General features: G+C 43.2%; 1 protein-coding gene across 2 annotated transcripts in view; it reads left to right on the forward strand.

The window, feature by feature from the left end:
- The first annotated feature begins 9,304 nt into the window (after positions 1-9,304).
- smfn (small fragment nuclease) overlaps positions 9,305-27,140 on the forward strand; it is a 29,817-nt gene continuing 11,981 nt past the window's right edge. For both annotated transcript variants that reach the window (XR_003675547.1, XM_028467595.1), the window contains exon 1: positions 9,305-9,505. Coding sequence is in view for 1 of the 2 variants with exons in the window: in XM_028467595.1 (XP_028323396.1) it covers positions 9,458-9,505 (48 nt within the window). In the remaining variant the exon portion in view is untranslated. The remainder of the gene's footprint in view (positions 9,506-27,140) is intronic.

The raw sequence follows: 27,140 nt of genomic DNA on the forward strand, positions 1-27,140 counted from the left end.
GAGCTGTGGCAGGTGTTATCGGATTTTAAGGACATTTTTGCACTGACAGAAGATGAAGTGGGTCTTACTCACTTAGTGCAGCATGACATCGAACCGTGGCTCAGGTGGTAGAGGGTCGTCTTCTGATCGAGAAGTTGGGGGTTCCATCCCAGTACCTGACTATGTGTCGAAGTGTCCTTGGGCAAGACACTGAACCCAAAGTTGCTCCCAGTGGTCGACTAGCGCCTTGCATGGCAGTCCTGTCCCACTGGTGTGTGAATGTGAGAGTGATTGGGTGAATGAGCTGATATGTAAAGCGCTTTGAGACTGCTTCAGTGTGGTGATAAAGCGCTATAATAAATCAAGTCCATTTACCATTTTACCATTGAAACTGGAGATGCACGGCCCATTAGAACACGCCCCCGCCGCCTTCCCCTGGCTCATCAGACTGCTGCTGAAACAGCAATAGATGAGATGCTGAAGACAGGCATCATTGAACCTTCGAGCAGTCCCTGGGCCTCAGGGGTTGTGATGGTAAACAAAAAGAATAGTGCTAAATTGAGATTTTGCGTCGATTACAGGCCGCTGAACAATGTGACCAGGAAGGACTCGTACCCGCTGCCCCGCATCGATGAGTGCCTGGACTTGTTTGCTGGCTCATCCTGGTTCTCCTCCTTGGACCTGCGTAGCGGGTACTGGCAGGTACCCCTCAGCCCTGTAGCCAAACCAAAGACGGCCTTCTGCACTGGCAGGGGGCTGTGGCAGTTTCGAGTTCTCCCCTTCGGTCTGTGCAATGCCTCCGCCACGTTTGAACGGTTGATGGAAAAGGTTTTGGCTGACATCCCCCGACAGGAGTGTCTGGTCTATTTGGACGACATCCTGGTGCATGGGAGCTCCTTTGAGGCGGCTTTGGCGTCCCTGCGCCGCACCCTACAAAAAATAGCAGCGGCCGGGTTGAGGCTCCACCCAGACAAATGCTGCTTCATGAAAAGAGAGCTGGAGTTTTTGGGGCACAAGATCGGTGGTGAGGGCATCAGCACACTAGAGGAGAAGGTGCAGGTGGTAAAGGACTGGCCAAGCCCCATCAACCTGAGAGAGCTGAAGAGCTTCATTGGACTAGCGTCCTACTACCAGCGGTTTGTGCGTGGTTTTTCCTGCATTGCTGCACCCCTATTTTGCCTGCAGCAGAAAGACAAAGACTTTGCCTGGACCCCAGACTGTGAGCAGGCTTTCAACTGTCTTAAGAATGCCCTGACAGAGTCACCCATCCTCACCCCACCGGACCCCAGCCTGCCGTTTCTTTTGGACACGGATGCCAGCGATGTCGAAACTGGAGCGGTGTTGAGCCAGGTGGGGCCGGAGGGGGAGAAGGTAGTCGCGTACTTCAGCAGAACCTTCAACAAGGCTGAAAGACGCTACTGTGTGACTCGCAGAGAGCTTCTAGCTATAGTGAGGGCGATAAAGAACTTCAAATATTATCTGTGTGGCCTGCCCTTCACTGTCCGAACTGACCACGCTGCACTCCAGTAGTTAATGTCTTTTAAGGAGCCAGAAGGGCAGATTGCACGCTGGCTGGAGGAACTGGCACCATTTTCCTTCAAAGTCGAGTACCGAGCAGGAGCTCACCATGGCAACGCTGATGCCATGTCCCGGCGCCCCTGTGCCCCCGATGGATGCCGGTACTGCGGGAAGAGAGAGGCCCGGGAAGGAGAACTCCGCGCTGAGGAGGAGCGAGATCCCATGTATAGCAGAAATGGGCCAGGCTGCAATGCGCGCAGGTTGTTGACTCAGCGGAATGGAGAGCACAACAGGAACAGGATGCCGACCTCCAACCGGTGCTACAGTGGGTGGAAGCTAGACGAAAACCACAATGGGATGAAGTCACTGGGTGCTCACCTGCCACAAAAGGACTGTTTGAAAAGTTCACTGCTCTCAGGGTGAGAGATGGAGTGCTTCAGAGAGCCTGGAAAGAGCCGGCTACAGGTGAAAGTAAGTGGCAGGTGGTGGTCCCCAGGGTCCTCAGAGAAGCTGTGTTAAACTCCTGTCATGGAACGACTGGAGCGGGACACTTTGGAGTTTCCAAAACCCTCGGTCGGCTTCGTCAAAGTTTCTACTGGGGTCAGCTCAGGAGAGATGTTGAGGACTTTTGCCGCCACTGCGACCTTTGCACAGCGCACAAGGGCCCCCCAGATCAATCATGCGCCCCGCTCCAGCAGCTGGCAGTAGGAGCCCCGATGGAGAGAGTAGCAGTAGACATTATGGGTCTGTTCCCGCGCACAGACAAGGGGAACCGCTATGTCCTGGTTGCTATGGATTACTTCACAAAATGGCCAGAGGCGTATGCTTTACCAGACCAAGAAGCAGAAACTGTGGTGGATATGCTGGGCTGCAGAGACTATCCATAGCGACCGGGGAGGAACTTTGAGTCAGCAGTTTTCTCCACCGATGGTTCCACCGGGACCAAAATATGCCAGGCGCCTCCAAGACAGGATGGAGTCAGCCCGCACGTTTGCCCGGGACCAGCTAGAGAAAGTGGGAATGAGACAAAAATGGAACTATGACATGAAGACCAGAGGGACAGACTTTGGGGCTGGTGACTTGGTCTGGGTTTATAGCCCGAAGTGAAAGAAGGGCCGGTGCCCTAAGTTAGACTGTCACTGGCTGGGGCCGTGTGAAGTGTTGGAAAAGCTTGGAGAGGTGGTTTACAGGGTTCAGCTGCCACCTCGGGGAAGACGGGTGGCCCTCCACAGAGACAGGCTGGCCCCGTACAGAGGCGATGCACGCCCCTTCCAACTTCCTAGACCCCTGACAATCCTCCGGAGAAACAGAGCAGCCACACCCCCAGAACCATTGGCTGTTTCCCCTGCTGACCCCCCACAATCCCCCTCAACCCTAAACTCGCCCCCTGCTCAGTCGCAGGGTACTACAGGACAACAGACACGGGCCCTTGTGTCCCATGTGGGGAGGCCCCAGAGACAAATAGGACCCCCTAGGTACCTCAGAGACTTTTTGTGCGATCCCTCGGGGCGAGGGATTGAGTAAGGGGGGGTGCAGTGTAACATCCCTGCAGGTTTTATAGTTGTAGTGTTGTCGTTCTAATGTTAATGTTGATGGTTCCAATTATCGCTTGTTCTTTGAATGCACCTTTGGGGGAGCTGGGATGTGAGTGGCTGAGTGAACGAGGGGGCGGGTCAGAGAGAGGAGGTGAGCCCCTGTGTGTGTGAGTGAGAGCTGGGAGGTAGATGAATGAGAGGAGCCTGATAAGCTTTGACCCTTTTTGTTGTTTTTGGCGTGGTTACGGCCGACAGTAACCGCAGTTCTGTACGGAAATAAAGCGGCTAACAAGCAAGAAGGTTGTCGTCCTTTCCAGCGTTCTGTGGGACGCTACAATACATATACTGTATAATGTCTATGCTTCCGAAGGTCGCAACATACCACAGGTTACATCTGGGTCACAGGTATTGTATAGAAAATAATAACATAAAAGACTGTTTACTGTCACTGTGGAGTGAATAACACGTACATCTCACTAAATATGATTATGAGATGTGATAATAAAGTACATAATTACGTGAAATAATGTTTTTAACAAAAAATAAGGATTTGATACACACACATTACAGTAGTAAACCATGAAGTAGTATAAATAATAACAATAATACAGATATTTACTACAATCAAAGGTATCAGGTTACAGTGATAAATTGTAAAGTTTGATTGCCACAGGCAAGAATGATTTCCTGTGGCTATCTGTGGAGCATCGTGGTGTGATTAGCCTGCTGCAAAAAAGAAAATAAACACACTTGAACATCATGCAGGTATGTGTTATGGTACGTTCAAGAATTTACAATCTGTATAATGTGATGAAGCAATAAAACAATGAGCATGAGTACAATTTGTCTCAATAAAACAAACCCTTCCGTTTATTCTACTCGGAATCGATCAGAGGTGGAAAGAGTACTGAAAATTTGTACTCAAGTACAAGTACTGTTACATTGCCTAAATTGTACTCAATTACAAGTAAAAGTACTGGTATTAAAAAAGTACTTAAGTAAAAGTACAAAGTACTCTTCTCAAAAACTACTCAAGTACAAATTACTTTTTAACTGTTGGAAGTTTTATTGCTTCGTCAATAGCAGGCATTTGAATCAATTCACCTGTATAAAATATACGTACAAAGCACATTTCTCAGATGAACAATGTATAGAAAAATGGCAAATTGTTTTGTAAAGAAATGTAAATATAAAACAGAAATTTTGTTTGTTAATAGAATGACAAAAATGTTTTGAAACCTGCATAGAACAGTTTAAACTTTGCCCAATACACTGTGAACAACAGGCAGGTAAGTGTCATACTGGCCAAGATATACTAGCCTGTCTGTCACATTTCACTTTCTGAACCTTTTGTTCAGTTTCAGCAAGAGCTGGTTTTCTAAGTTTGCCGAGCCTATCCGGCTTCGTTTGGCTGTGAAGAGTAGACCAGCACAGCTAAAAAGTTGTTCACATGCAGCAGAGGCAGGCAGGGCTGTGTTCAGCTTGAGAGAGAGCTTTTTAATGGCTGTGAAGGAGTGCAGCAGCTCCATGGTGTCTGTGGGGCAAGCAAGATAACCATCAAGCTCATCTGGACTTTGCAGCCTTTTGCAGATTGGTCTGGAGAAGAAATCATCTTCATCAGATGACTCTTTTTGCTGATTTGCACTCTCATGCTCCGTCGTTTCAAGATGTTGTTTGATGTATGTCAAGGCTGCAGGTACATAGCACAATTTTGTTATTTTAATTTCAGTGAATTATCCTTAACTCACAGACTTAAACCAGCTAAATCTCAAAAAGGATTCTTTGGTAGTAAGGACAGACCCTCAATAACTGACAACCTTTTAGGTGAGCGATGACTGAGATGTTATAAAGTAAACTCACTTACACATGTGTTCAAACATAACAATTCACAAAAATTGCAATCATATGAATCTTTTAAAAAATATGGCCTCACCAGCCTCTATTACATCTGCTCTGTCAGTCCAGGAAGTCTTGAACTTGGGTAAGAGAACTGCAGCTGCAGCCAACTCTGGATCCTCCATCATCGGTCCAAAACGCTTTTGAATCCCATTTTGCAGGGCTCTGATGAGTGGCACACATGTCTTGCTTGATGTCTCTAACCTGCTAAGTTTGGAGAGTAGTTGTTGGATTACAGGTAGCAGCCATCCCATGAAGGAAGTAAACTCAGACTGGAGGATGTTTGAAGCCTTCACCAGTGGCTTCATGGTGGTACAGTACTCCCTTAGGAATGCAACTTCTGCAGGACTCAACCTGTAAGATACAACAAAAAAACCCATCATGACTATAAAAATGGCAGAAACAGCACCACATTTGACACAGTTTTGTTTGGCAACCCTATTTGCTGAATAAGGACAGGTGGACTTGAGCTGCTGTTTAAAGTGAGTTTAAAGTTATTTTTTAATCATTGTTTGTTTAAATTATTTGCACTCTGAATTAATGTTTCACATTATTAACATGCTGCTAAAAAAAATCTAAACTCAGAATAATGTTTTGTGTTCTTATAAATTATGAAGAGACTTCATTTTTTCAACTATCCATTAAAGAAAATGCATATAATTTGCAACCAAATTGGTAGGTGTCCAATTTTACTCACATTTTCACTTTGAACTCCTCACAAATGCTTCTGATGGAATCTTCCCCCTTCTCGTCAAGAATGCGTATTATCCTTTCAATGGCAAGGTAGGTTGAATTCCACCGTGTTGCATTAGGACGAATGATCTGTAGCTCACACTTGTCCTCTACCATTTCATTTGCCAAATGAGACCGGCCGGTTTTGTTCCAAATGGCCTGGCATTTTGCAAAGATTGCACGGGAGAGCCTCTTGTAGGTGTCATTCATGCTCTCTGCCAGGGCAGCATCGGTTGTTGCCACAAGGTTAAGCAGGTGACATGCACATCGCTGATGAGGAGGGAGTTGATATTCCAAACCAGAGTCTTCATCAAGGATTGCACTTGCATCATGGTAGTCAATATGGTCAATCAGGTCAAGAGCATCTGGGTCAGCTTCTTCTTCATCTTCTTCTACATTATTTTGTGCCCCAAACATGTGGAAGGCCTTGATGAAGTTGGACCCACTATCAGTTGTGGTTCTTACAACTTTGCCTCTAATCTTGAATTGGCAATGGACATCATCAAGAGCACCAGCAAGCATGTCAAACGTGTGTGACCCTCTCAATCTTTTGCATGCTAGTGCTGCAGATCTTCTTTCCAGGGACTCCTCCTCTATCCAATGGCATGTAACACCAAGGAAACTTTTCTGATGAACTGACCAACAATCAGTAGTGGTAGCCACAAATTTGACTTTATCCAGTGTTGCAACCAATGTCTTCTTCATGTGATCAGCAGCTTCACAGATTCTGGCACGGACAGTAGGTCTGGAGATGACTTTGGCTTGAGGCTGTAATGTGGTAACCAATTCTTTGAAATCAGGCAGTTCTACCACTGCAAATGGCTGTAGACCCTCACATATGAAATTGATGACAAGCTTGTCAACAGTTGCTTGTGGAACACGTTTGTTTGCAGCTCTCAACATCAGGTCTGGTAACTTGGCTTGTTTATTTTCTGAGAGCTTGTTTGGTGTGGCTGTTGTCTTTCGCTGATGAGATGTTGCAGCCACAGTGATGTACTGCTCAGTCTTTGATGGATGTTTCCTCTGTTGAGACAAATATGATCACACATCAGGTTCAAACACTACTTCATCACATCACTGATTAAAACCATAAGAAAACACATTTTATTTCAAATCATTCAACCAGAGTAATAATTTGAGCTAATCTTTGATCATTTAACATTGTATAAAAGTGATAAAATTTGGTTAAACTTTGCTGATATATTGCTGTATTTATTCATAAGTGTGAATCAATTTTGAAAGATCATTACAAAAAAAAATCTATTTCTGTATATATTATAAATTCTGCAATATGTATATTGTCTGTAAAAAGAGCAAAACCCAATGTATCAGTATTTAAATATTCTAACTCCCTTTTATCAGCATCAGCATAAAAAAAAATCCAGTATCAGTCATGTCTTAAAAAAACAAAGAATGCAAAATATGTATAAATCAATGCTAAACGTTAGCCTAACGCTAGCTTAAATCTACCCTCCTTACCGACAAGCTAATGGCTATTTTCAGTGGTCAATTTTCAATTGATGCCATTTGTGTTTCATAACATAGCGTCCCCCTGGCTGCTAGCACAAAATATATGCCTGTTGAATTGCCAGTGAGTATCAAATAACTACAGATGTAATTCATTATTTATGTAAGAAAACCTTTCTAAAAATGATAATTAAATCATGCTTTTGCGTTACGTTAGCTAGCTCTGTCATCAGGCTAACCAACAGCAGCCTTATCTTAGCCAAACTAATAAACTTAACACACATGAAAAACAAGTAGAGTTGTAAAACATCTTACCGCAATGTGTTTTTTTAGATTAGATGCTGAAGTTTTATAAGCCGATATGATCGTAGTGGTCAAACAAAGTCTGCACTGCATCTGGACGCTGTCTCCCTTTTTCCCTTTGTACAAGAAAAATTCCTCCAAGTACGGCCACGGGCACTCGGACTCGTCTTCCGACTTTTTACCATCATTTTCACTGTTTGCAGTGTTGTCTTCTGCCTCCATTCGGCTTCTCTGCTCGGCTTCTCTGTTCCGCTTCTCTGTTCCTCTTCTTTGCTCCTCTTCTCTGTTCTGCTTCTGTTCTCTGCTCCTCTTCTTCGCTTCTTTGCTGCGCTGTCTATGTTACCTTCAGGGACTGCTACGGCAACGGACTTTCCTATGTTACGTTAACTGGCGCCAATTAATAGCGATTAGACGGCCTTCTTGGCTACAAAGATGTGGATGAAAGTATGGTCGTTGGGAGGTGCAAATTGAGGGCGTACTCAGTAGCGATTTATGATTTTAAAAGTAGCGAAGTAGATTACATGGTGTAAATTGTACTCCAGTATGAGTAAAATTACGAACTTGAAAAAGTTACTCTAAAAGTACAAGTACCCAAAAAATCTACTTAATTACAGTAACGTGAGTATTTGTAATCCGTTACTTCCACCTCTGGAATCGATCCAGCGTCATTGAGAAAACAAAATCCATAAAGGGCAGCATTTAACGCTCGGCTACTGAGTCAGCACTTTTGACATGGTCCTACTGTCATCTTACCATATATTGTCGGTCGCAGAGGAAACACTGATTTTCTTTTTTTCAGCAGGCTAATCACACCACAATGCTCCACAGATAGCCACAGGAAATCATTCTTGCCTGTGGCGATCGAACTTTACAATTTATCACTGTAACCTGATACCTTTGATTGTAGTAAATATCTGTATTATTGTTATTATTTATACTACTTCATGGTTTACTACTGTAATGTGTGTGTATCAAATCCTTATTTTTTGTTAAAAACATTATTTCACGTAATTATGTACTTTATTATCACATCTCATAATCATGTTTAGTGAGATGTACGTGTTATTCACTCCACAGTGACAGTAAACAGTCTTTTATGTTATTATTTTCTATACAATACCTGTGACCCAGATGTAACCTGTGGTATGTTGCGAACTTCGGAAGCATAGACATTATACAGTATATGTATATAATGTCTATGTTCGGAAGTAGGTCGCTAGTTAATCTGAACTGAAACAAAGTCATAGTTCTGGACTGTGAAGGCACCGCGCTGAAGTTTGGCTCCACAGATTGTTTGAAAAATATTTTTAGAGTGATTTGTGAACAAAAACAATGATGGAGATATCTTCTCTTTGTGTAAATTCAGGTAACAAGTTAACATGGAAATAGTGCAATTCCCCTGCGACCTCCAATAAAAACGGTATGTAAAGATTAGAACTAATAATTACAAGGTGATCAATGGCTGAGCGGTTAATGCAGCGGGTGTAATGATTTGATTTTTTTCTCATTGACGAAGGATCGATCCCCAGTGGAAGCAATTCAACTGTTTGTTTATTTATTTGTATGACACAGATCATATACGTGTTTATTGTTTCATCATATTACACAGACTGTAGATTTTGTCGAAACACAGGGGTGAATAGGTGCGAGACACGTAACTTCCTGTTTACAACAGCCGTGGTGAGTCCACTTTGCACCGAGAAGTCTGGTTTTCTACATGTAACGCGTCCGCACACAGAGCTGCAAACACAATCACATATTAACACTTTAAACAGTTGTACAACGTAAATAAAAGCTACCCGGCATCAACGCGGGCAGCTATGCACCCTGGTACTTTTTGAACACATCTGCCATTGCTGTGGCAACAAGCCACGCTACCGGAAGTCGGTCGCCAGTTAAAATGGTCGCCACTTAAACTATAACACCGGTGTGCGTCCAGTAGGACACGCTGCAGCCCGCACACAGAGCCAGTAAAAGCCCTGACAGCGGCTTCTTCACATCGCTATTCCTCACAGGGAACCACCGTGATGTCAACGGCAGCAATGGGCCTCAGAATGGTGTGGGTCGACCTGGAGGTAAGTCACAAGCTGCTAAGCTCGGCCACTGTTACCTGTGTAACGTGTTAGCTCATGCTGCCATATGCTAACGCGAAGGACAATAGTCAGGTGTCCACCTCCTGACCACCGTAAGTCACCCTAATGTGAATGTTTCAAATTAACAATCAGTTGTATTAGACCGCAGGTTGTGATTATGGATAGTCCTGTCAGCGTTTATTGTAGTGCGGTTGGATTGGGTTGCCAGGTTGGAATTATTACGTTAAAAACTCTACGGAATCCTACCCTGCAGTGTTAATTTTGACAGCAAATTTGTATCTAGTTTCAGTCAGTCTTTTGGCTGAAATGCAACTTAATTTTAGTCCAAATGTAGTCATCACTACTATTTTAGTTACAGAATTGTAGTTGACTGAATCTATAACAGATATATTTGACTAAAATATATAGCATCAGCGTTTATGCAATTTTTTTTTAAAAAAAGCTTTAATGACCATTTTTTAACCTAATATGGGATGGTATTAATGCTTGTTGCATTTTCCACATAACAATCGTAGTTTTGATTAAATACCTGCAAAAAACTAAAAATAAACTTGGTTCTGTTTGGGTTTCTTTGTGTGTGAACTAATTTAAACATGGTTTAGTTTGTATTTGTCGACAAAAAAAGAAAAAGGATTTCAACCCTCGGGGCACCTTTAATAAAAGTTACCGTACACTTTTTGAGCTGAGGTATCAAAACGGTACCCTTCATAAAACTGCTGTAAAAATGTCATATATAAATGTTTTTTCCAATCAAATATTTCCAACAAATCCAGACCTAATCATCATTATATTTTTGTATTTAAAAAAATAAAAACACATTTTTTTTTGTATGAGATAAACTAAATATTTTTGAAAATTGTTCTCCCTGATTTGTTTAAAGTTTTGGAAGTTTATCAAATTCTAAATGTTTTTAACGGTCTGACCGATTGGTACAGGCAAAAACACGGCAATAATTCACCATTTCCTCTAGAAATTTGGGTTTTGCCTGTGTGCGTGCACTTTGTTTACCTGCTGAGTACCTTTAATATGGTGATGTCTGGTTTGGTGATGTGGCAATGACGGCCGTGAAAACCCTCTATAAGCTAATATTTTAGTTGTTTTTTCATTGTTATAAAAATTAGCTTAGTCTTCTAAACTTTGCTTGTGAATAAACCTCATTGAATTTATACTGCTCTTGTCTTAGGAGCTGTTTAAGTAGAAGAATTGGGAAGAAGGTAGAGAAAACCTTACATTACTAATTAGGGATGCACCGATCCACATTTTTTTTCACCTCCAATACCGATATCTGGTTGGCGAATACCAATCTGATCCCAATGCATAAAAATGCGCTGAATTACCCAACACATGGTATGTTTCATTGTGTGGAAAAGACTGGGATTGTTCTTTCATGCATCTGACTTTACTTAAACATGTTTTTTTTTTTTTTTTTTTTAAATAAACAGATATAAATGTACTGAATTACTTGTTTATTTAATTACTCTGTACCAGTACAACAATCTCTAAATACTGGTTTCTCTAGCTCGGTCAAGCAACATCATAACAAATTTAACTTGTTTAGTCAGCTTAACTAACAATGTGAAATAAAATAAAAATGTATTAATGAAGGCACTGAAATTGAGGGGAAAAAAACTGCTTAACTAGCTTGGTTGGTAGACAGTGCTGAAAGTGGAGGAAGTAGAATTCTACAATCAATGTACCTTAATGAAATCACAGAAAGTGAGATTTTCATTATTGTACAAAAATGTAAAAAGTCTTCAGTGGACTGTGATGGGCTAGACATGATTATAGTAAAAAAAAAAAAAAAAAAAAAACAACAGACTGCGTCCTCACTCCCCTGGCACACATTTTTAAACTTTCTTTCAGCACTGGGATTTTCCCTCAAAAAATGAAAACGGCCAAAATAATACCATTATTCAAAAATGGCAATGATCATGTATTTAATAACTTTAGACCAGTGTCATTACTGTCTCAGTTTTCCAAAATCATAGAAAATTGGTTTACACAGAAACTGGACTCATTTTTTGAGACAAATAACTTTTTTGAACACCAGTATTAGGGATATAACGATTAATCGTAAGGCAGTTAAAAATTGATTTATAGGTTGACGTCGATACTTTGAAAATTGAATCGCAGTACTTTTTTTAACCAGCAGAGGGCGCTATATATATTTATTTATCCCATCTCTTGTCCAGCAGTGTACACGGCGGGTGGAATCTGCTACTACTTTCTTTTTGGCCACCTTCTACTCTTAAACATGTTCATAAATGATTCCTTACCCCTTTAGCACTGAAAAAATATCTGTAATATTACCTCAATATCAGTAGAAATCACGTTTTTCTATTAGCTCTGTCTGCTAGCATAGCATCTCTTCTTCACTGCACAGAATAACTGCATGCCAACCGACCACTGGGTTACCGGCACTCTTTGCTGGTCCAAACAAATATCTGACGTAAATCAGTTCAATGACTTTTTTTTTTTTTGAAGTCCAATTGTTAAGGCACAAAATACATTTTCAGTTGCACTTTTAAAAAGAAAAGGAACTATTATGCAGTTTTGCATTGTTTTCTATAGAACCAGAATTTAAATTGATAGGCTTCTTCTTCATTTGTATTATTCCTTTATTTCATTCAAGATTTATTTTAGTTAAATTGCATTGTTTTGAATAGTTTATCAAGGGATTATTTTGATAATGAAAAATAAAAGGAAAATGGTACAGTATTTTCTAGTTTTTTGTCATTTGTGTACAGTCCCATTTTGTAAAATAAATCGTGAGAGAATCGTATCGTGAATCGAACAGATCAACTTCTCTTGCACTCACTCATTTAACAGATGAAATATTTGCAGCAATTGATAAAAATCAATATATAGTTAGTATTTTTTTAGATTTACAGAAAGCATTTTATACTGTAAATCATAAATTATTGTTGGCAAAACTAAATAAATATGGTATAAGAGGGCAGGTGTATAAATGACTGGAAAGCTATCTAAACAACAGACAACAATATGTTCAAATAAACAATCAGGAATCTGAGTGTAAAGCAATAATATCAGGAATTCCACAAGGTTCAGTAATTGGGCCAAAACTTTTCATTTTATTTATCAATGATATTTATGATATTAGCAAAAACATGGATTTTTGTTTTTTTTTTTTTTTTTTTACCGACGACACTACCGTGTACAAAACCGGATTTTATCCAGAAACACTAATCAGTGATATGGGAACTGAAATGACACATTTTAAAAACATGGTTTGACAGGAATGATTTGTATTTAAATTGGAAAAAACAAAAAGTATGATTTTTGGGACAAAAAACCATGGGGATCAGAAGATTACTATTGGTGATACAGCTATTGAAAATGTTTCAGAAATAAAATTTTTGGGAGTGATGCTAGATGATAAAATTATTTGGAAGAGTCACATTGAATACATAAAGAAAACAATAAGTAAATGTATTGGCATATTACATAAAGTAAAGTATACTTTTGATGAAAGAGCATTGTTTAGAATTTATACATCTATAATTGTCCCGTACTTCACATATTATATTGAGATCTGGGGTAATGCATGCAAAAGTTTTACTGACCAAGTTTTCCTGCTCCAAAAAGTCATGATAATCATAAATCACAAAGGTCCAAGACACCACACAAATGAACTTTTCATTAAAAATTGTCTTGACCATGTGGAAAATGAAAAATGAATAAGTTCCATGGCAAATTTACAATACATTTATATTAATTTATATTAATCACTTTAATGTGCAAAGGAGTGATTATTTTTTTATTTTCAACCATATAAATTCTAACTTCATTTATTATTTTTTTAATTGCTTTTTTTTTTTTTTTCATGTACTCTTATGTGCCAAACAACACTATATAAGTAATTAATAAGTATTTCTAACTTGTACAAATACATTGCAGTTCATAAAAATAATAATAATAAAAAAGGCATCAGTATTGCGATTATACAGGGAAAACGTGATACTTTGTCTGGTATACTATCGTGGTTACTCATTTTGGTATCGTGACAACTCTAGTGCAAACTGTATTATCAATTTATCATGCGCATGTCCCATAGAATTAAACCAGGGAAATCGCACATGCTATTTTACTTTGCACTTGCACATATACTCCTTTATAACACTACAGAGTACAGAGTATGTACACCTCTTTGTACATCCAACCTTCAAACACATACTCATTTGGCCATAATTGACAACTCTATTTAAGCTCCCACATGAATGCATACTTCTGACGGGCACTGTACTAGTCTAGACAATGATCAAATACAGCACAGTTGTTTTTCCGGAGGACATGGACCACACTGTTTTCCAGCATGGTTGAAGGTTCCTGGATGAGTTAATACTTTTAGACACGCACTGGCTGCCCATAGGAACCATGCTAAACAGATGTGGTTTCACTTAACCACTATCCTTCTACAATAGTTTGTTTAATTGATTGTTTATTATAAGTACTATGCTATTACTGCTGTGTTGTTGGCAATAATATATTTACCTATATTGTGTGTTCTCGATCTCCCAGAAATTGGGATATTTCAGGGTTTTTATTTTTTTTATTTTATCTTTTTTGTGCCCCACATTTTATATTTACATTTCACTTTACTGCAGGGGTCCCTTTATATTTTATCTTTTAGGCTTAGTGCTACTAGCTGTAAGTAACTCAGTAGGAGAATGGCTCCTATATGAGTCAGCATGGCTGCTCCTATCGTTTGGAGATGATAACAACCGATGTTCGGGAGAGGGTTTGTGCTATGTGTCCATGTGGATAATTTTTTCCCTTTTTTTTCTTTCCTCTTTCTTTCTTCATCAGAGCATCAAATCTGCATACATCCAAGGTTGAGATTGAGACAACCTTGAGCAGGCTGTTCTCAGGGGGGCTGATGTTGAGAAGATAGTTGTTTGCAGACAGGCTCATCACAACATTTGACTACCAGCCCTATTGTCCCTGGTCATTCAATGATCTAATAACGGGGCTCTACACTAACATTTTCAGTGGTGGCACTGGTGCGACTAACTTTCTCAGTTGGTCGCACCAGCACAGAATTTGGTTGCACCCTTTTTTTTTCATGCCATGCATGCTGATGAATAGTTGACTTAACTTGTGTGTCTTAGTTGAAGTAAAGATTGACAGTGACTCAAGATATATTTGCAAAATGTTTTAGTGTCAATATGAAGTTTTCAAGCAGTGGCTGAAATAACAGGTAATTTCTTTTATATAATTTTAAAAGACATAACAAAAATGTTTTAAATAACATGCATAATAACAGGTTACAGGTTTTTTTTATTTTGCAGAAATGCTGTACTTGAATTAAGTTAACAGTAGCATAACCAACTTAGCATCTGCATTGCTTCACCCCATGGAATTCAATTCAGAGGGACCAGCTCTTATAGTGAGGTTTCCTAACCCTCATCCCCTGATCAGGGGTCTGCAACCTTTACTCTACAAGGAACCATTTTGCCTCATCACACTTGGATGAAAGTCCTCCCGGAGCCAAAAAATACCTTCTCAATGAAGACAATACAGTGAATTATATTCTAGTTAAAATTATATAGAACAATGTTTGATCTAATTTGACTTGACCAGACATCAAGAAATAAAAAGGTATCCTGCATCTTCAAATTCTTACGCATCTCAGTTTACATGAACACAATTTTATATAAAGAAGATTTTTTTTTTTAGTTAATGTATTTGAAAGGCTACAAAATAGCACATGGTCATGTGGTCAATACATGCTAATTGCTAATTTCTTGCCACACATAAAGCATGCATATTGAACCTGCACATTGGTGGTTAAATGAATCTGTTCCCACACAATTAAAATCTCTATTTTCTTCCAGAATAGTGTTTTTGTTGGTTTAGTTATCTTATCAGAGATTTAAAACTTAAGGTTAGCCACAGGTGCATGGAAAGTTGATGGTCTATAGATGTTGCAGGAGGTGAAGTCGGAAGGTGGGGTTGGGGTCGGTGGCGGGATGCGCTGTGTGCTCGGCTCCTTGGGGCTTTCTCGGTTGTGTGTGTGGGGGCGGTGGCTGCTTCTCGGCCTGGGATCTTGGCGGCATCTGGGGGGCTGCTCGGCCATGGGGGGGTGGCCTGGGGCTCCTTGGCCCCCACTCTTTCTGCTGGCCTGGCTGCATCTGCGGGCCCGGGGCAGCTCCTGGGTTGGCAGTAGCAGTTTTTGCACATGCACTGGTCTATGATGCACTGGCACGCCTTGGGATTTTGGATAAAACTCGTACTGGGCTTAACTTTAGACACGTTGATCCCAAATACCAGCTTGAGGTATTACCACTCACTCCTTCCCCCTGTCCACAGCCATCACCATTATAGCTAAGCTTCACACTTGTCACCAGACTGGCTTGATTACACAACACAATAAGCACAATATGTTTTACTTCACATCTCACTCTCACTGTAAAATAATCTATTCTTCCCCACCATTTCTATTTCCTGCCTTGAGTCTCTCCTCCCGGCTTTGTTGTCGCGTGGCATTTGCAACGTTATGTCACCATCCCAGCGCAGGAAATGGTAGCACGTACGTACAGACGTGCTATTTGAATTTCAAAATATCTTAAAGATGACGATGTTTATCGACGTTTTCATTGTGCATCAATGTAATTGGATCGTCAATTAATTAATTGATGTATTGATGTGGATCGATGTATTGTTACACCACTACGCGTGTAGTGTCCATGTCGGACCCTGATTCACAGGAGGAAGACTGAGTGGATGTCGGTTTCCTCCTTTTGGATTTTCACTTTCACAGATGCGACCACATTCAATTTTTACTCGCACACACTGAAAAAATTGTTGCATATGCAACCAATTTGGTCGCAGTCTTGAGCACTGAATAATGTTGCCATTTCCCTTGACCTGAACTCTCCACTCCTCCTTAAAGTTCCACGGTGGATTCCATCTGAAAGTTCTGAGTTGTGAGAGTCCAGCCCCCTCCATCAATGATTAGCGGCTTCCAATTATGCTGACAATGTAATCCGAATTTGCGATAAATCAGGAAATCGCCAGTTCCAATCAGCATAAGTCCTGTAATTCCAATCTGGTCTGGTGGACATCTTCTACATCCTCAGGACTTACGAGCTTCCCATTGCCCACTCTAGAGTAGAGAGACCAGCTGATCCAATTCCTAAATTTCAGTAGGATAAATGCAGCCGAACACACTACCTCATCATAACACTAACTTAGCTGATGCTGGGGGGCTTGTACAACCAGTTTTAGTCAAAATTGAGAAGGAAAAAAGTTGCGTATCGTAGTATTTTGCATATCAAGCAAACGCCAAAGGGAAGGCAACAGATTTCGACAGGCCTGTATGGAACCTAATTGAAACAATGCTTCAAAACGGTGGCTACAAATTTCAGTAGCATTGTAATGCAGCTGAAAGACTGACAACCCAGGCTCTGAGGAATTTTTAAAAATCAGTAAAGCTCCCGTTTTAGCAACAAAGTATTATACAGTTATCATGAACATTAACCCAGCCGGCAGCACACATTAACGTTAAGACATTTAACAATTACCCCATAGCCACATTATCCATCTCGTATTAAGCTAGCAGCTATTGCTAAAGTAAAATAACCAACGTTAATGTGGGAGCTCGGCAGCAAACGTTAACAGTCCCGCCTGTCTGTAACATAAACAAACTATGTTTAATCTCAATGGCCTAGAATGAAGTTGAGAAAAGTCGACCAGCACCTACTAGACAGAAACCATGGCAGCCTGAGACTCAGCCTACCAACCAGCTCTTTATGACCGGCAAAGAAAATATGCGGCCAAGTCGAGGGCTCGACACTGCGACCAAATTGGTCGCATATGCGATCATTTTTTCAGTGTGTGCGAGTGAAAATTTAATCTGATCGCATCTGTGGGAGTTTGTAGGATGACCTTATTTTGTGACGGAACGACTGAGCACTTTGTCATGTCCCACAGAGTGCATTTTTCTCTCTTGCTCTGTGCTGCTTGTGAGGAGACGGTGCACGCTCATGCAAGCTGCGGGTAATGCAACGCTGAATGAGCCGAGTATAAACATCAATGCGCTCTTTTGTAGTGCGCGTGGTCCGCAAACAGAGCGAGGCATAACAAGCCTTTCACTGAGTGCGCGCTCACATTAAGGGCAGCAGTAAAAAAGAACGTGCCTAGCGCAGCGATAGAGCGTACACGCTCATCAGAATCATCATCGAGGGGCCAGAACTGATGGACTATGATGCCAGTCCAGATGTTCAGCTGTGGTCCTCCCAGGGCAGGGGTCTGCAGCCTGCGGCTCTGGAGCCTAATGTGCCTCTTTGACTCTTATGCAATGGCTCCCTATATCTTTAAAAAAAAAGTTCGTTTTTTTTTACAGAAGCTATTGATGATTAATGACAAATAAAATCAAGAATAAACAATAACAATTTGTTACCCTAAAATAAATCATGTTGTGCAATGACTCGACCACCTTCCTACTTCACCTTCTGCAACATCTACAGACCAGCAGCTTTCCTTGCACCTGTGGCTAACCTTAAGTTTTAAATCTCTGGTAAGATAATTAAATGAACAAAAGGACAATTCTGGAAGAAAATAGAGATTTTCATTGTGTGAGGACAAATTAATTTAACCGCCAATTTGCCGGTTAAATATTCATGCTTTATTTGTGGCAAGAAATTAGCAATTAGCATGTGTTGACCACATGATCATGTGTTATCAAATTCAAGTTACTTTTTGTAGCCTTTCAAATACATAAACTAAAAAAAAATCTTTTTATAACATTGTGCTCATGTAAACTGAGATGCGTAATAATAATGCAAGATACTGTTTTATTTCTTGATGTTAATATAGTTTATTTTATTTTAAACTGTTTTTAAATTGCCATTTACATGATCATTATAAATCAAATTAAATAAAATATTCTATATAATTTTAACAGTTTAGAATTTAATAGACTCTATTGTCTTTATTGAAAAGGTATTTTTTGGCTCTGGGAGGACTTTAATCCAAGTGAGATGAGGCAAAATGGCTCCTTTGAGAGTAAAGGTTGCAGACCTCTGACAAGGGGAAGAAGGTTAGGAGACCCCACTATAAGAGCTGGCCCCTCTGAAATGAATTCCATGGGGTGAAGCAATGCAGATGCTAAGTTGGTTATGCTACTGTTAAGTTAATTCAAGTACAGCATTTCTGCAAAATTAAAAAAACAGAATACATGTAACCTGTTGTTATGTTTTACTGTTATTTAATTTTTTTTGTTATGTATTTTTTTTAAATTGTATAACAGAAATTACCTATTATTTCAGCCACTGCTTGTTGCAGAAAAACTTAATATTGACACTGAAACCTGAAAATATTTAGCAATTTGTCAATCTTTACTTAATACAAAAGTATGGTATGCCAGTTAAATAAAAAAAAGTGTAATAGTTTGTTGTTTACAGGTGTTAAAAGTTGCACTACATTTCACTTAATTTAAAAGTACTTTGTATTAGCGCTGGGCGATTTTGCCTGAAAAAAAAATCTCTGATTTTTTTTAAAGAAAAATTTGAGTTTTGTTTTGATTTTTAATTTTTTTTTTTTAATGCACTTGACTGCAGACATCAGATATATTGTCAAAAGTGCAACTTTATTGCTGTGATTGTCCTCAAGAGTTAAAAAGCATGGAACAATTTCAAGCTTTAATCCAGGTTTAAGCAAAAGTGCAACAGCAATTTGTTTTTCTTTTACTTGTCTGCACATGCTGTCAAAGGTCAACACTACAAGAAGTGCAATCATTATGAGACAGCAATGCATGTTTTGTTATTGCAATAAAATAAATTGATTTATTTTATTGCTTAATTGTTAAGGAAGGGTAAGAAATCTTTTTTTATAGGGAGGATATAAAAAGGGAGAGCAGTGTCACACCTAAGTGGAGGGGAAAGGGAGAATATATTGTGCTTATTATGTTGTGTAATCAAGCCAGTATAGTGACAAGTGTGAAGCTTAGCTCTAATGGTGGTGACTGTGGACAGGGGGAATGAGTGAGTGGTAGTACCTAAAGCAGGTATTTGGGATTAACGTGTCTAAAGTTAAGCCCAGTATGAGTTTTATCCCACATCCCAAGGCGTGCCAGTGCATCGTATACCAGTATATGTGCAGAAACCGTTACCGCAAACCCAGGAACTGCCCCGGGCCCGCAGATGCAGCCAGGCCAGCAGAAAGAGTGGGGGCCAGGGAGCCCCAGGCCACCCCCCCACGGCCGAGGAAGCCCCAAGCAGCCGAGCACCCAGCGCATCCCGCCACCGATCCCAACCCCAAGGCATCCCGCCCCCTACTCAGAGGGTAAACAGATGTTTTTAAACTTGAATTTGCAAAATAAAAATCGAGTATTGGTATCGAGTTTGAATTCTAATATTGTGACAACCCTACTAACTTTGGACAAATCTATGAAAGCCTATCTTCGTGGACAAATTATCTTGTATTCAGTCAAAATTCGCAAGGCAAATAATTAATTCTTTGAAAATCTTAATTTCCTTACTGTGAGCTTGGAGGTTGCAAATATGTTAGATGTGCCTCTTACTTAGGGCGACCGTGGCTCAGGTGGTAGTGGGTCGTCTTCTGATCGAGAGGTTGGGGGTTCGATCCCAGTACCTGACTATGTGTCGAAGTGTCCCTGGGAAAGACACTGAACCCTAAGTTGCTCCCAGTGGTCGACTAGCGCCTTGCATGGCAGTCCTGCCCCACTGGTGTGTGAATGTGAGAGTGATTGGGTGAATGAGCTGCTATGTAAAGCGCTTTGAGACTGCTTCAGTGTGGTGATAAAGCGCTATATAAAATCAAGTCCATTTACCATTCTACCATCGAAACTGGAGATGCACGGCCCATTAGAACACGCCCCCGCCGCCTTCCCCTGGCTCATCAGACTGCTGCTGAAACAGCAATAGATGAGATGCTGAAGACAGGCATCATTGAATTTTCGAGCAGTCCCTGGGCCTCAGGGGTTGTGATGGTAAACAAAAAGAATAGTGCTAAAATGAGATTTTGCGTCGATTACAGGCCGCTGAACAATGTGACCAGGAAGGACTCGTACCCGCTGCCCCGCATCGATGAGTCCCTGGACTTGGTTGCTGGCTCATCCTGGTTCTCCTCCTTGGACCTGCGTAGCGGGTACTGGCAGGTACCCCACAGCCCTGTAGCCAAACCAAAGACGGCCTTCTGCACTGGCAGGGGGCTGTGGCAGTTTCGAGTTCTCCCTTTCGGTCTGTGCAATGCCCCCGCCTCGTTTGAACGGTTGATGGAAAAGGTTTTGGCTGACATCCCCCGACAGGAGTGTCTGGTCTATTTGGACGACATCCTGTTGCACGGGAGCTCCTTTGAAGCGGCTTTGGCGTCCCTGCGCTGCACCCTACAAAAAATAGCAGCGGCCGGGTTGAGGCTCCACCCAGACAAATGCTGCTTCATGAAAAGAGAACTGGAGTTTTTGGGGCACAAGATCGGTGGTGAGGGCATCAGCACACTAGAGGAGAAGGTGCAGGTTGTAAAGGACTGGCCAAGCCCCATCAATCTGAGAGAGCTGAAGAGCTTCACTGGACTAGCGTCCTACTACCGGCGGTTTGTGCATGGTTTTTCCTGCATTGCTGCACCCCTATTTCGCCTGCAGCAGAAAGACAAGGACTTTGCCTGGACCCCAGACTGTGAGCAGACTTTCAACTGTCTTAAGAATGCCCTGACAGAGTCGCCCATCCTCACCCCACCGGACCCCAGCCTGCCGTTTCTTTTGGACACGGATGCCAGCGATGTCGGAACTGGAGCGGTGTTGAGCCAGGTGGGGCCGGAGGGGGAGAAGGTAGTCGCGTACTTCAGCAGAACCTTCAACACGGCTGAAAGACGCTACTGTGTGACTCGCAGAGAGCTTCTAGCTATAGTGAGGGCGATAAAGAACTTCAAATATTATCTGTGTGGCCTGCCCTTCACTGTCCGAACTGACCACGCTGCACTCCAGTGGCTAATGTCTTTTAAGGAGCCAGAAGGGCAGATTGCACGCTGGCTGGAGGAACTGGCACCATTTTCCTTCAAAGTCGAGTACCGAGCAGGAGCTTGCCATGGCAACGCTGATGCCATGTCCCGGCGCCCCTGTGCCCCCGATGGATGCCGGTACCGCGGGAAGAGAGAGGCCCGGGAAGGAGAACTCCGCACTGAGGAGGAGCGAGATCCTATGTATAGCAGAAATGGGCCAGGCTGCAATGCAGCGCAGGTTGTTGACTCAGCGGAATGGAGAGCACAACAGGAACAGGATGCCGACCTCCAACCGGTGCTACAGTGGGTGGAAGCTAGACGAAAACCACAATGGGATGAAGTCACTGGGTGCTCACCTGCCACAAAAGGACTGTTTGAAAAGTTCACTGCTTTCAGGGTGAAAGATGGAGTGCTTCAGAGAGCCTGGAAAGAGCCGGCTACAGATGAAAGTAAGTGGCAGGTGGTGGTCCCCAGGGTCCTCAGAGAAGCTGTGTTAAACTCCTGTCATGGAACGACTGGAGCGGGACACTTTGGAGTTTCCAAAACCCTCCATCAGCTTCGTCAAAGTTTCTACTGGGGTCAGCTCAGGAGAGATGTTGAGGACTTTTGCCGCCGCTGCGACCTTTGCACAGCGCACAAGGGCCCCCAGATCAATCATGCACCCCGCTCCAGCAGCTGGCAGTAGGAGCCCCGATGGAGAGAGTAGCAGTAGACATTATGGGTCCGTTCCCGCGCACAGACAAGGGGAACCGCTATGTCCTGGTCGCTATGGATTACTTCACAAAATGGCCAGAGGCATATGCTTTACCAGACCAAGAAGCAGAAACTGTGGTGGATGTGCTGGTCGAGGGCATGTTCTCCAGATTTGGGGCTATTCATAGCGACCAGGGGAGGAACTTTGAGTCAGCAGTTTTCTCCACCATGTGTGAACGCCTTGGAATGCAAAAAACACAGAATACCCCTTTACACCCCCAGAGTGATGGACTCGTCGAGCGGTTTAACAGAACCCTGGCAAAACAACTTGCCATCCTCACTGCAGAACACCAACGGGACTGGGACATGCACCCCCCCCCCCCCCCCCCCCCCCTTGTCTTGCTGGCCTACAGGTCTGCTGTACAGGAGTCTACAGCATGCACGTCTGCCCTGCTTATGTTGGGACGGGAACTGCGAACCCCTGCGGAAATGTCATTTGGAAAACCTCCAGATACAACGATGGTTCCACCGGGACCAGAATATGCCAGGCGCCTCCAAGACAGGATGGAGTCAGCCCACGCGTTTGCCCGGGACCAGCTGGAGAAAGCGGGAATGAGACAAAAACGGAACTATGACATGAAGACCAGAGGGATAGACTTTGGGGCTGGTACCTTGGTCTTGGTTTATAGCCCGAAGCGAAAGAAGGGCCGGTGTCCTAAGTTAGACTGTCACTGGCTGGGGCCGTGTGAAGTGTTGGAAAAGCTTGGAGAGGTGGTTTACAGGGTTCAGCTGCCACCTCGGGGAAGACGGGTGGCCCTCCACAGAGACAGGCCGGCCCCGTACAGAGGCGACTACAGGACAACAGACACGGGCCCTTGTGTCCCATGTGGGGAGGCCCCAGAGACAAATAAGACCCCCTAGGTACCTCAGAGACTTTTTGTGCAATCCCTCGGGGTGAGGGATTCAGTAAGGGGGGGGCAGTGTAACATCCCTGCAGGTTTTATAGTTGTAGTGTTGTCATTCTAATGTTAATGTTGATGGTTCCAATTATTGCCTGTTCTTTGAATGCACCATTGGGGGAGCTGGGATGTGAGTGGCTGAGTGAACGAGGGGGCGGGTCAGAGAGAGGAGGTAAGCCCCTGTGTGTGTGAGTGAGAGCTGGGAGGTAGATGAATGAGAGGAGCCTGATAAGCTTTGACCCTTTTTGTTGTTTTTGGCGTGGTTACGGCCGACAGTAACCGCAGTTCTGTACGGAAATAAAGTGGCTAACAAGCAAGAAGGTTGTCGTCCTTTCCAGCGTTCTGTGGGACGCTACAATACATATACTGTATAATGTCTATGCTTCCGAAGGTCGCAACATACCACAGGTTGCATCTGGGTCACAGGTATTGTATAGAAAATAACATAAAAGACTGTTTACTGTCTCTGTGGAGTGAATAACACGTACATCTCATTAACATGATTATGAGATGTGATAATAAAGTACATAATTACGTGAAATAATGTTTTTAACAAAAAATAAGGATTTGATACACACACATTACAGTAGTAAACCATGAAGTAGTATAAATAATAACAATAATACAGATATTTACTACAATCAAAGTTATCATGTTACAGTGATAAATTGTGAAGTTTGATCGCCACAGGCAAGAATGATTTCCTGTGGCTATCTGTGGAGCATCGTGGTGTGATTAGCCTGCTGCAAAAAAGAAAATAAACACACTTGAACATCATGCAGATATGTGTTATGGTACGTTCAAGAATTTACAGTCTGTATAATGTGATGAAGCAATAATCATCAATTTGTCTCAATAAAACAAACCCTTCCGTTTCTTCTACTTGGAATCGATCTAGCGTCATTGAGAAAACAAAATCCATAGAGGGCAGCATTTAACGCTTGGCTACTGAGTCAGCACTTTTGACATGGTCCTACTGTCATCTTACCATATATTGTCGGTCGCAGAGGAAACACTGATTTTCTGAGAGTGAATGGGTGAATGAGCTGATATGTAAAGCGCTTTGAGACTGCTTCAGTGTGGTGATAAAGCGCTATATAAAATCAAGTCAATTTACCATTACCATTTACTTCTCAAGAAATTACAGCTGCCATTATATCCATGCAAAGCAACAAAGCTCCAAGTCCCGATGGATTTTGTGTTGAGTAGCCGGCGAGTGACTTGCATTGGTGCAGACCAGAAGGAGAGAAGCTTATGATTCTGACTTGGACAATGAACATGGACCCAGTCCAGTACTCCGTCATCGGGTGGTCTCACCTTCCATTTCCTGTCAAACTGCTGCTTCATACGATGTTGGCATTCCTTAATGCTGCTGCTGTGTTGAAGTGTTGCAGCTGGTTGCTGCTGGTTGCCGCAGTCGATCCAGGGAAAGCTGGAGGTCCCGCATCATCAAGAGCGCAGGAGAGCTGCCGGTGGTGGCGTGTGGGCTCACCCTATAGTGCAATAGGGTGCTGAGCAGCACAGATGAGAAGTGCAGGCCATCAGCCAAGTGTGCTCTGATCCCATTTTTCAGAGTTTGGTTGAACCCCCATTTGTCTCAGGGCGGTAGAAAGCCGTGCAAATATATTTTATTCCCTGGTCCTCAAGGAAGGCTGCAAACTCTGCTGATATGAACTGTGGGCCATTATCCGTCGGAATGGTGTTAGGGATGGCCCAGCGAGAGAACAGGGAGGTGAGGAAATCGTGACCACCCGAGTCTTGATGAACCCGGCTGCCAGAACTTCTGGCCACTTTGGGTGTAGGTCATAGGTGACCAGAAGGAACGACTGGTGGTGTGGGAAACCATGGAGCTCCCCACAAATATCGATCTGGATGTGCTTCCAGGGTGCAGTCGGCCACTATAGGGGCTGCAGTGGTGGCGATGGTGGTGGGACCGGTCTTCCCCCTGACCAGGCAAGCTGGTCACCTCTTTGTTGCGGTCAATACCCAGCCAGCACACGAGGGCCCTGCAGCAACATTTTACTTTCACGATGCCAATATGTCCCTTGTGGGCCATGGGCAATGACAGGCCATAGCATCCTGTCATTACCCGATCCCGATAGATCTTGGAAGCTAAGCAGGTCTGGGCCTGGTTAGTAGGTGGATGGGAGACCACTGAGAATTCCATGTGCCACAGTGGGGTGGCAGTCACCCCAGTGGTATCAGTCATTGTGTCCTTGGGCAAGGCACTTCACCCGCATTGCCTAGTATGAATTTAGTGTGAGTGTTGGTCGGAGGGGGCCTCGCTTCCATCAGTCTGCCCCAGGGCAGCTGTGGCTATCACAGTAACTTACCACCACTAAGTGTGGAGTGAAAAAATAATCCCTTAATTCTGTAAAGTGACTTTGAGTGTCCAAAGAATAAAAAGTGCTGTATAAAATTGACGCATTGTTATATTATGTCCAGGACACAGGGCCTCAGGCTCTTGGGAACAACTGTGCACAGTCCACCGGAGACGCAAACACTGTTCCAGCAGGGCAGATCATTTCTGACTCGGTGGTAAGGCACCAGCTGCTCTTGGACAGTGTAGGGCCAGCCCCCCTGGATAAAGGTGCAGAGCTGTGAAAGGACAGGAGCTTCTTCTGAAGCCTGCTGGAGGTCCAGAAGGTAGACTGTTGCCTGGAGAGGGCCGTGGAGCATGTTCACCAGTTCAGGTTTGGTTGTGTTCAGATCGGGGTTAGGTATGGTGTCAACTGTAGCCAGCGACAGTAAGTCAGCCACTGTTGTTCCTACCCGGAGTGAACAAAGTGGTGAAGTCATAACGCTGTAACCTCTCCGACCAATGGTGGATCCTCAGCAGTTTGTGCCCTGACCCAGCCGTGGAAAGTAGGGCTGCGAGGGATTGGTGATCAGTCCGAAGCCTGAAGTGTCGCCCATAAACATACATGTGCCAGCGCTCGCACCCCCAAAATGAGTCAGGTTGCGGCTGTCAGGTTGCGGCTGTCAGGGTGCAATGGGACCTGTAGCTACCCCTGGCGGAGGTCGAGTTTGGAAAAAAAGAAGGAGCCATAGAACTTGGCTGACAGTTCTTCCACTTGCGGCAGTGGGTACCTGTCTGAGCTCACTGACTTGTTTACTGACCTGAGGTTGATGCATGGGCGGAGCCCCGCAGACTTTTTCTTAGCCACCACCAGGTTGGAAATCCAAGGTGAGGCATCCACCTTCTCAATTTTGCCTGCGTCCAGGAGCTTTTGAAGTTTTGCGGTAACTTCATCACGCAGGGTGTGGGGGAGGCGGCATAGTGGCTGAATGACAGGATACACGTCAATCCTGAGAAGAGGCTGGTGATTAAAGGCCATGAGGCAGCCCAGGCCGTCGAACAAAGAAGGCCAGCATAGGCCAGGGTCAGCCCACAGACATGACTGCGGACCCCGTGTTGTCCAGCAGTGAGAAGTCAAAATTGAGGAACAGGTCCAGGTCCATGAGGTTCGCCCCATGCTGGGAAACCTGAAAGGTAAACGATAGGAGTGTCCTGTTCCCATAGCAGACAGGGAGGTCGATCGTGCCCAAAGCGCCAATTTTAGAATGTCCATAACCGTACAGGTCCTCAGCGCCCGCATTGGGAGACCGATGTGGGAAAAGCCGCCGGACAGTGGTGGCTTTTAGGAGTGAGCAAAAGGCACCCGTGTTCAGCAGTAACGGCAGGCACACCTCCTCCAGCTCCACTGTGCACCATTTAAATGGCCGAGAGGCGGAGCTCACCGAATGAATGGTTGTCTAAACCCATTGGCTGGGTGAATGTCTCAAACGATTCATGCCAGCGAGTCCACGGCACGGGCGGGTCGCCAGACAGAGAGGTGGAAACAGAAACTCCATCCTCGTCGCCAACGTTGTTACTATTTACCGTTCATGGTATTGGATTATTATTACCGTCAGAGACACTGTTCTTGTTGTTTGACCCTTGTCTCAGGGCCTTGGGTTTAATATTACTGTAAAAAAAAGAAAAG

Source organism: Gouania willdenowi, chromosome 14 (genome assembly GCF_900634775.1).
Source record: "Gouania willdenowi chromosome 14, fGouWil2.1, whole genome shotgun sequence".
Classification (NCBI taxonomy): domain Eukaryota; kingdom Metazoa; phylum Chordata; class Actinopteri; order Blenniiformes; family Gobiesocidae; genus Gouania; species Gouania willdenowi.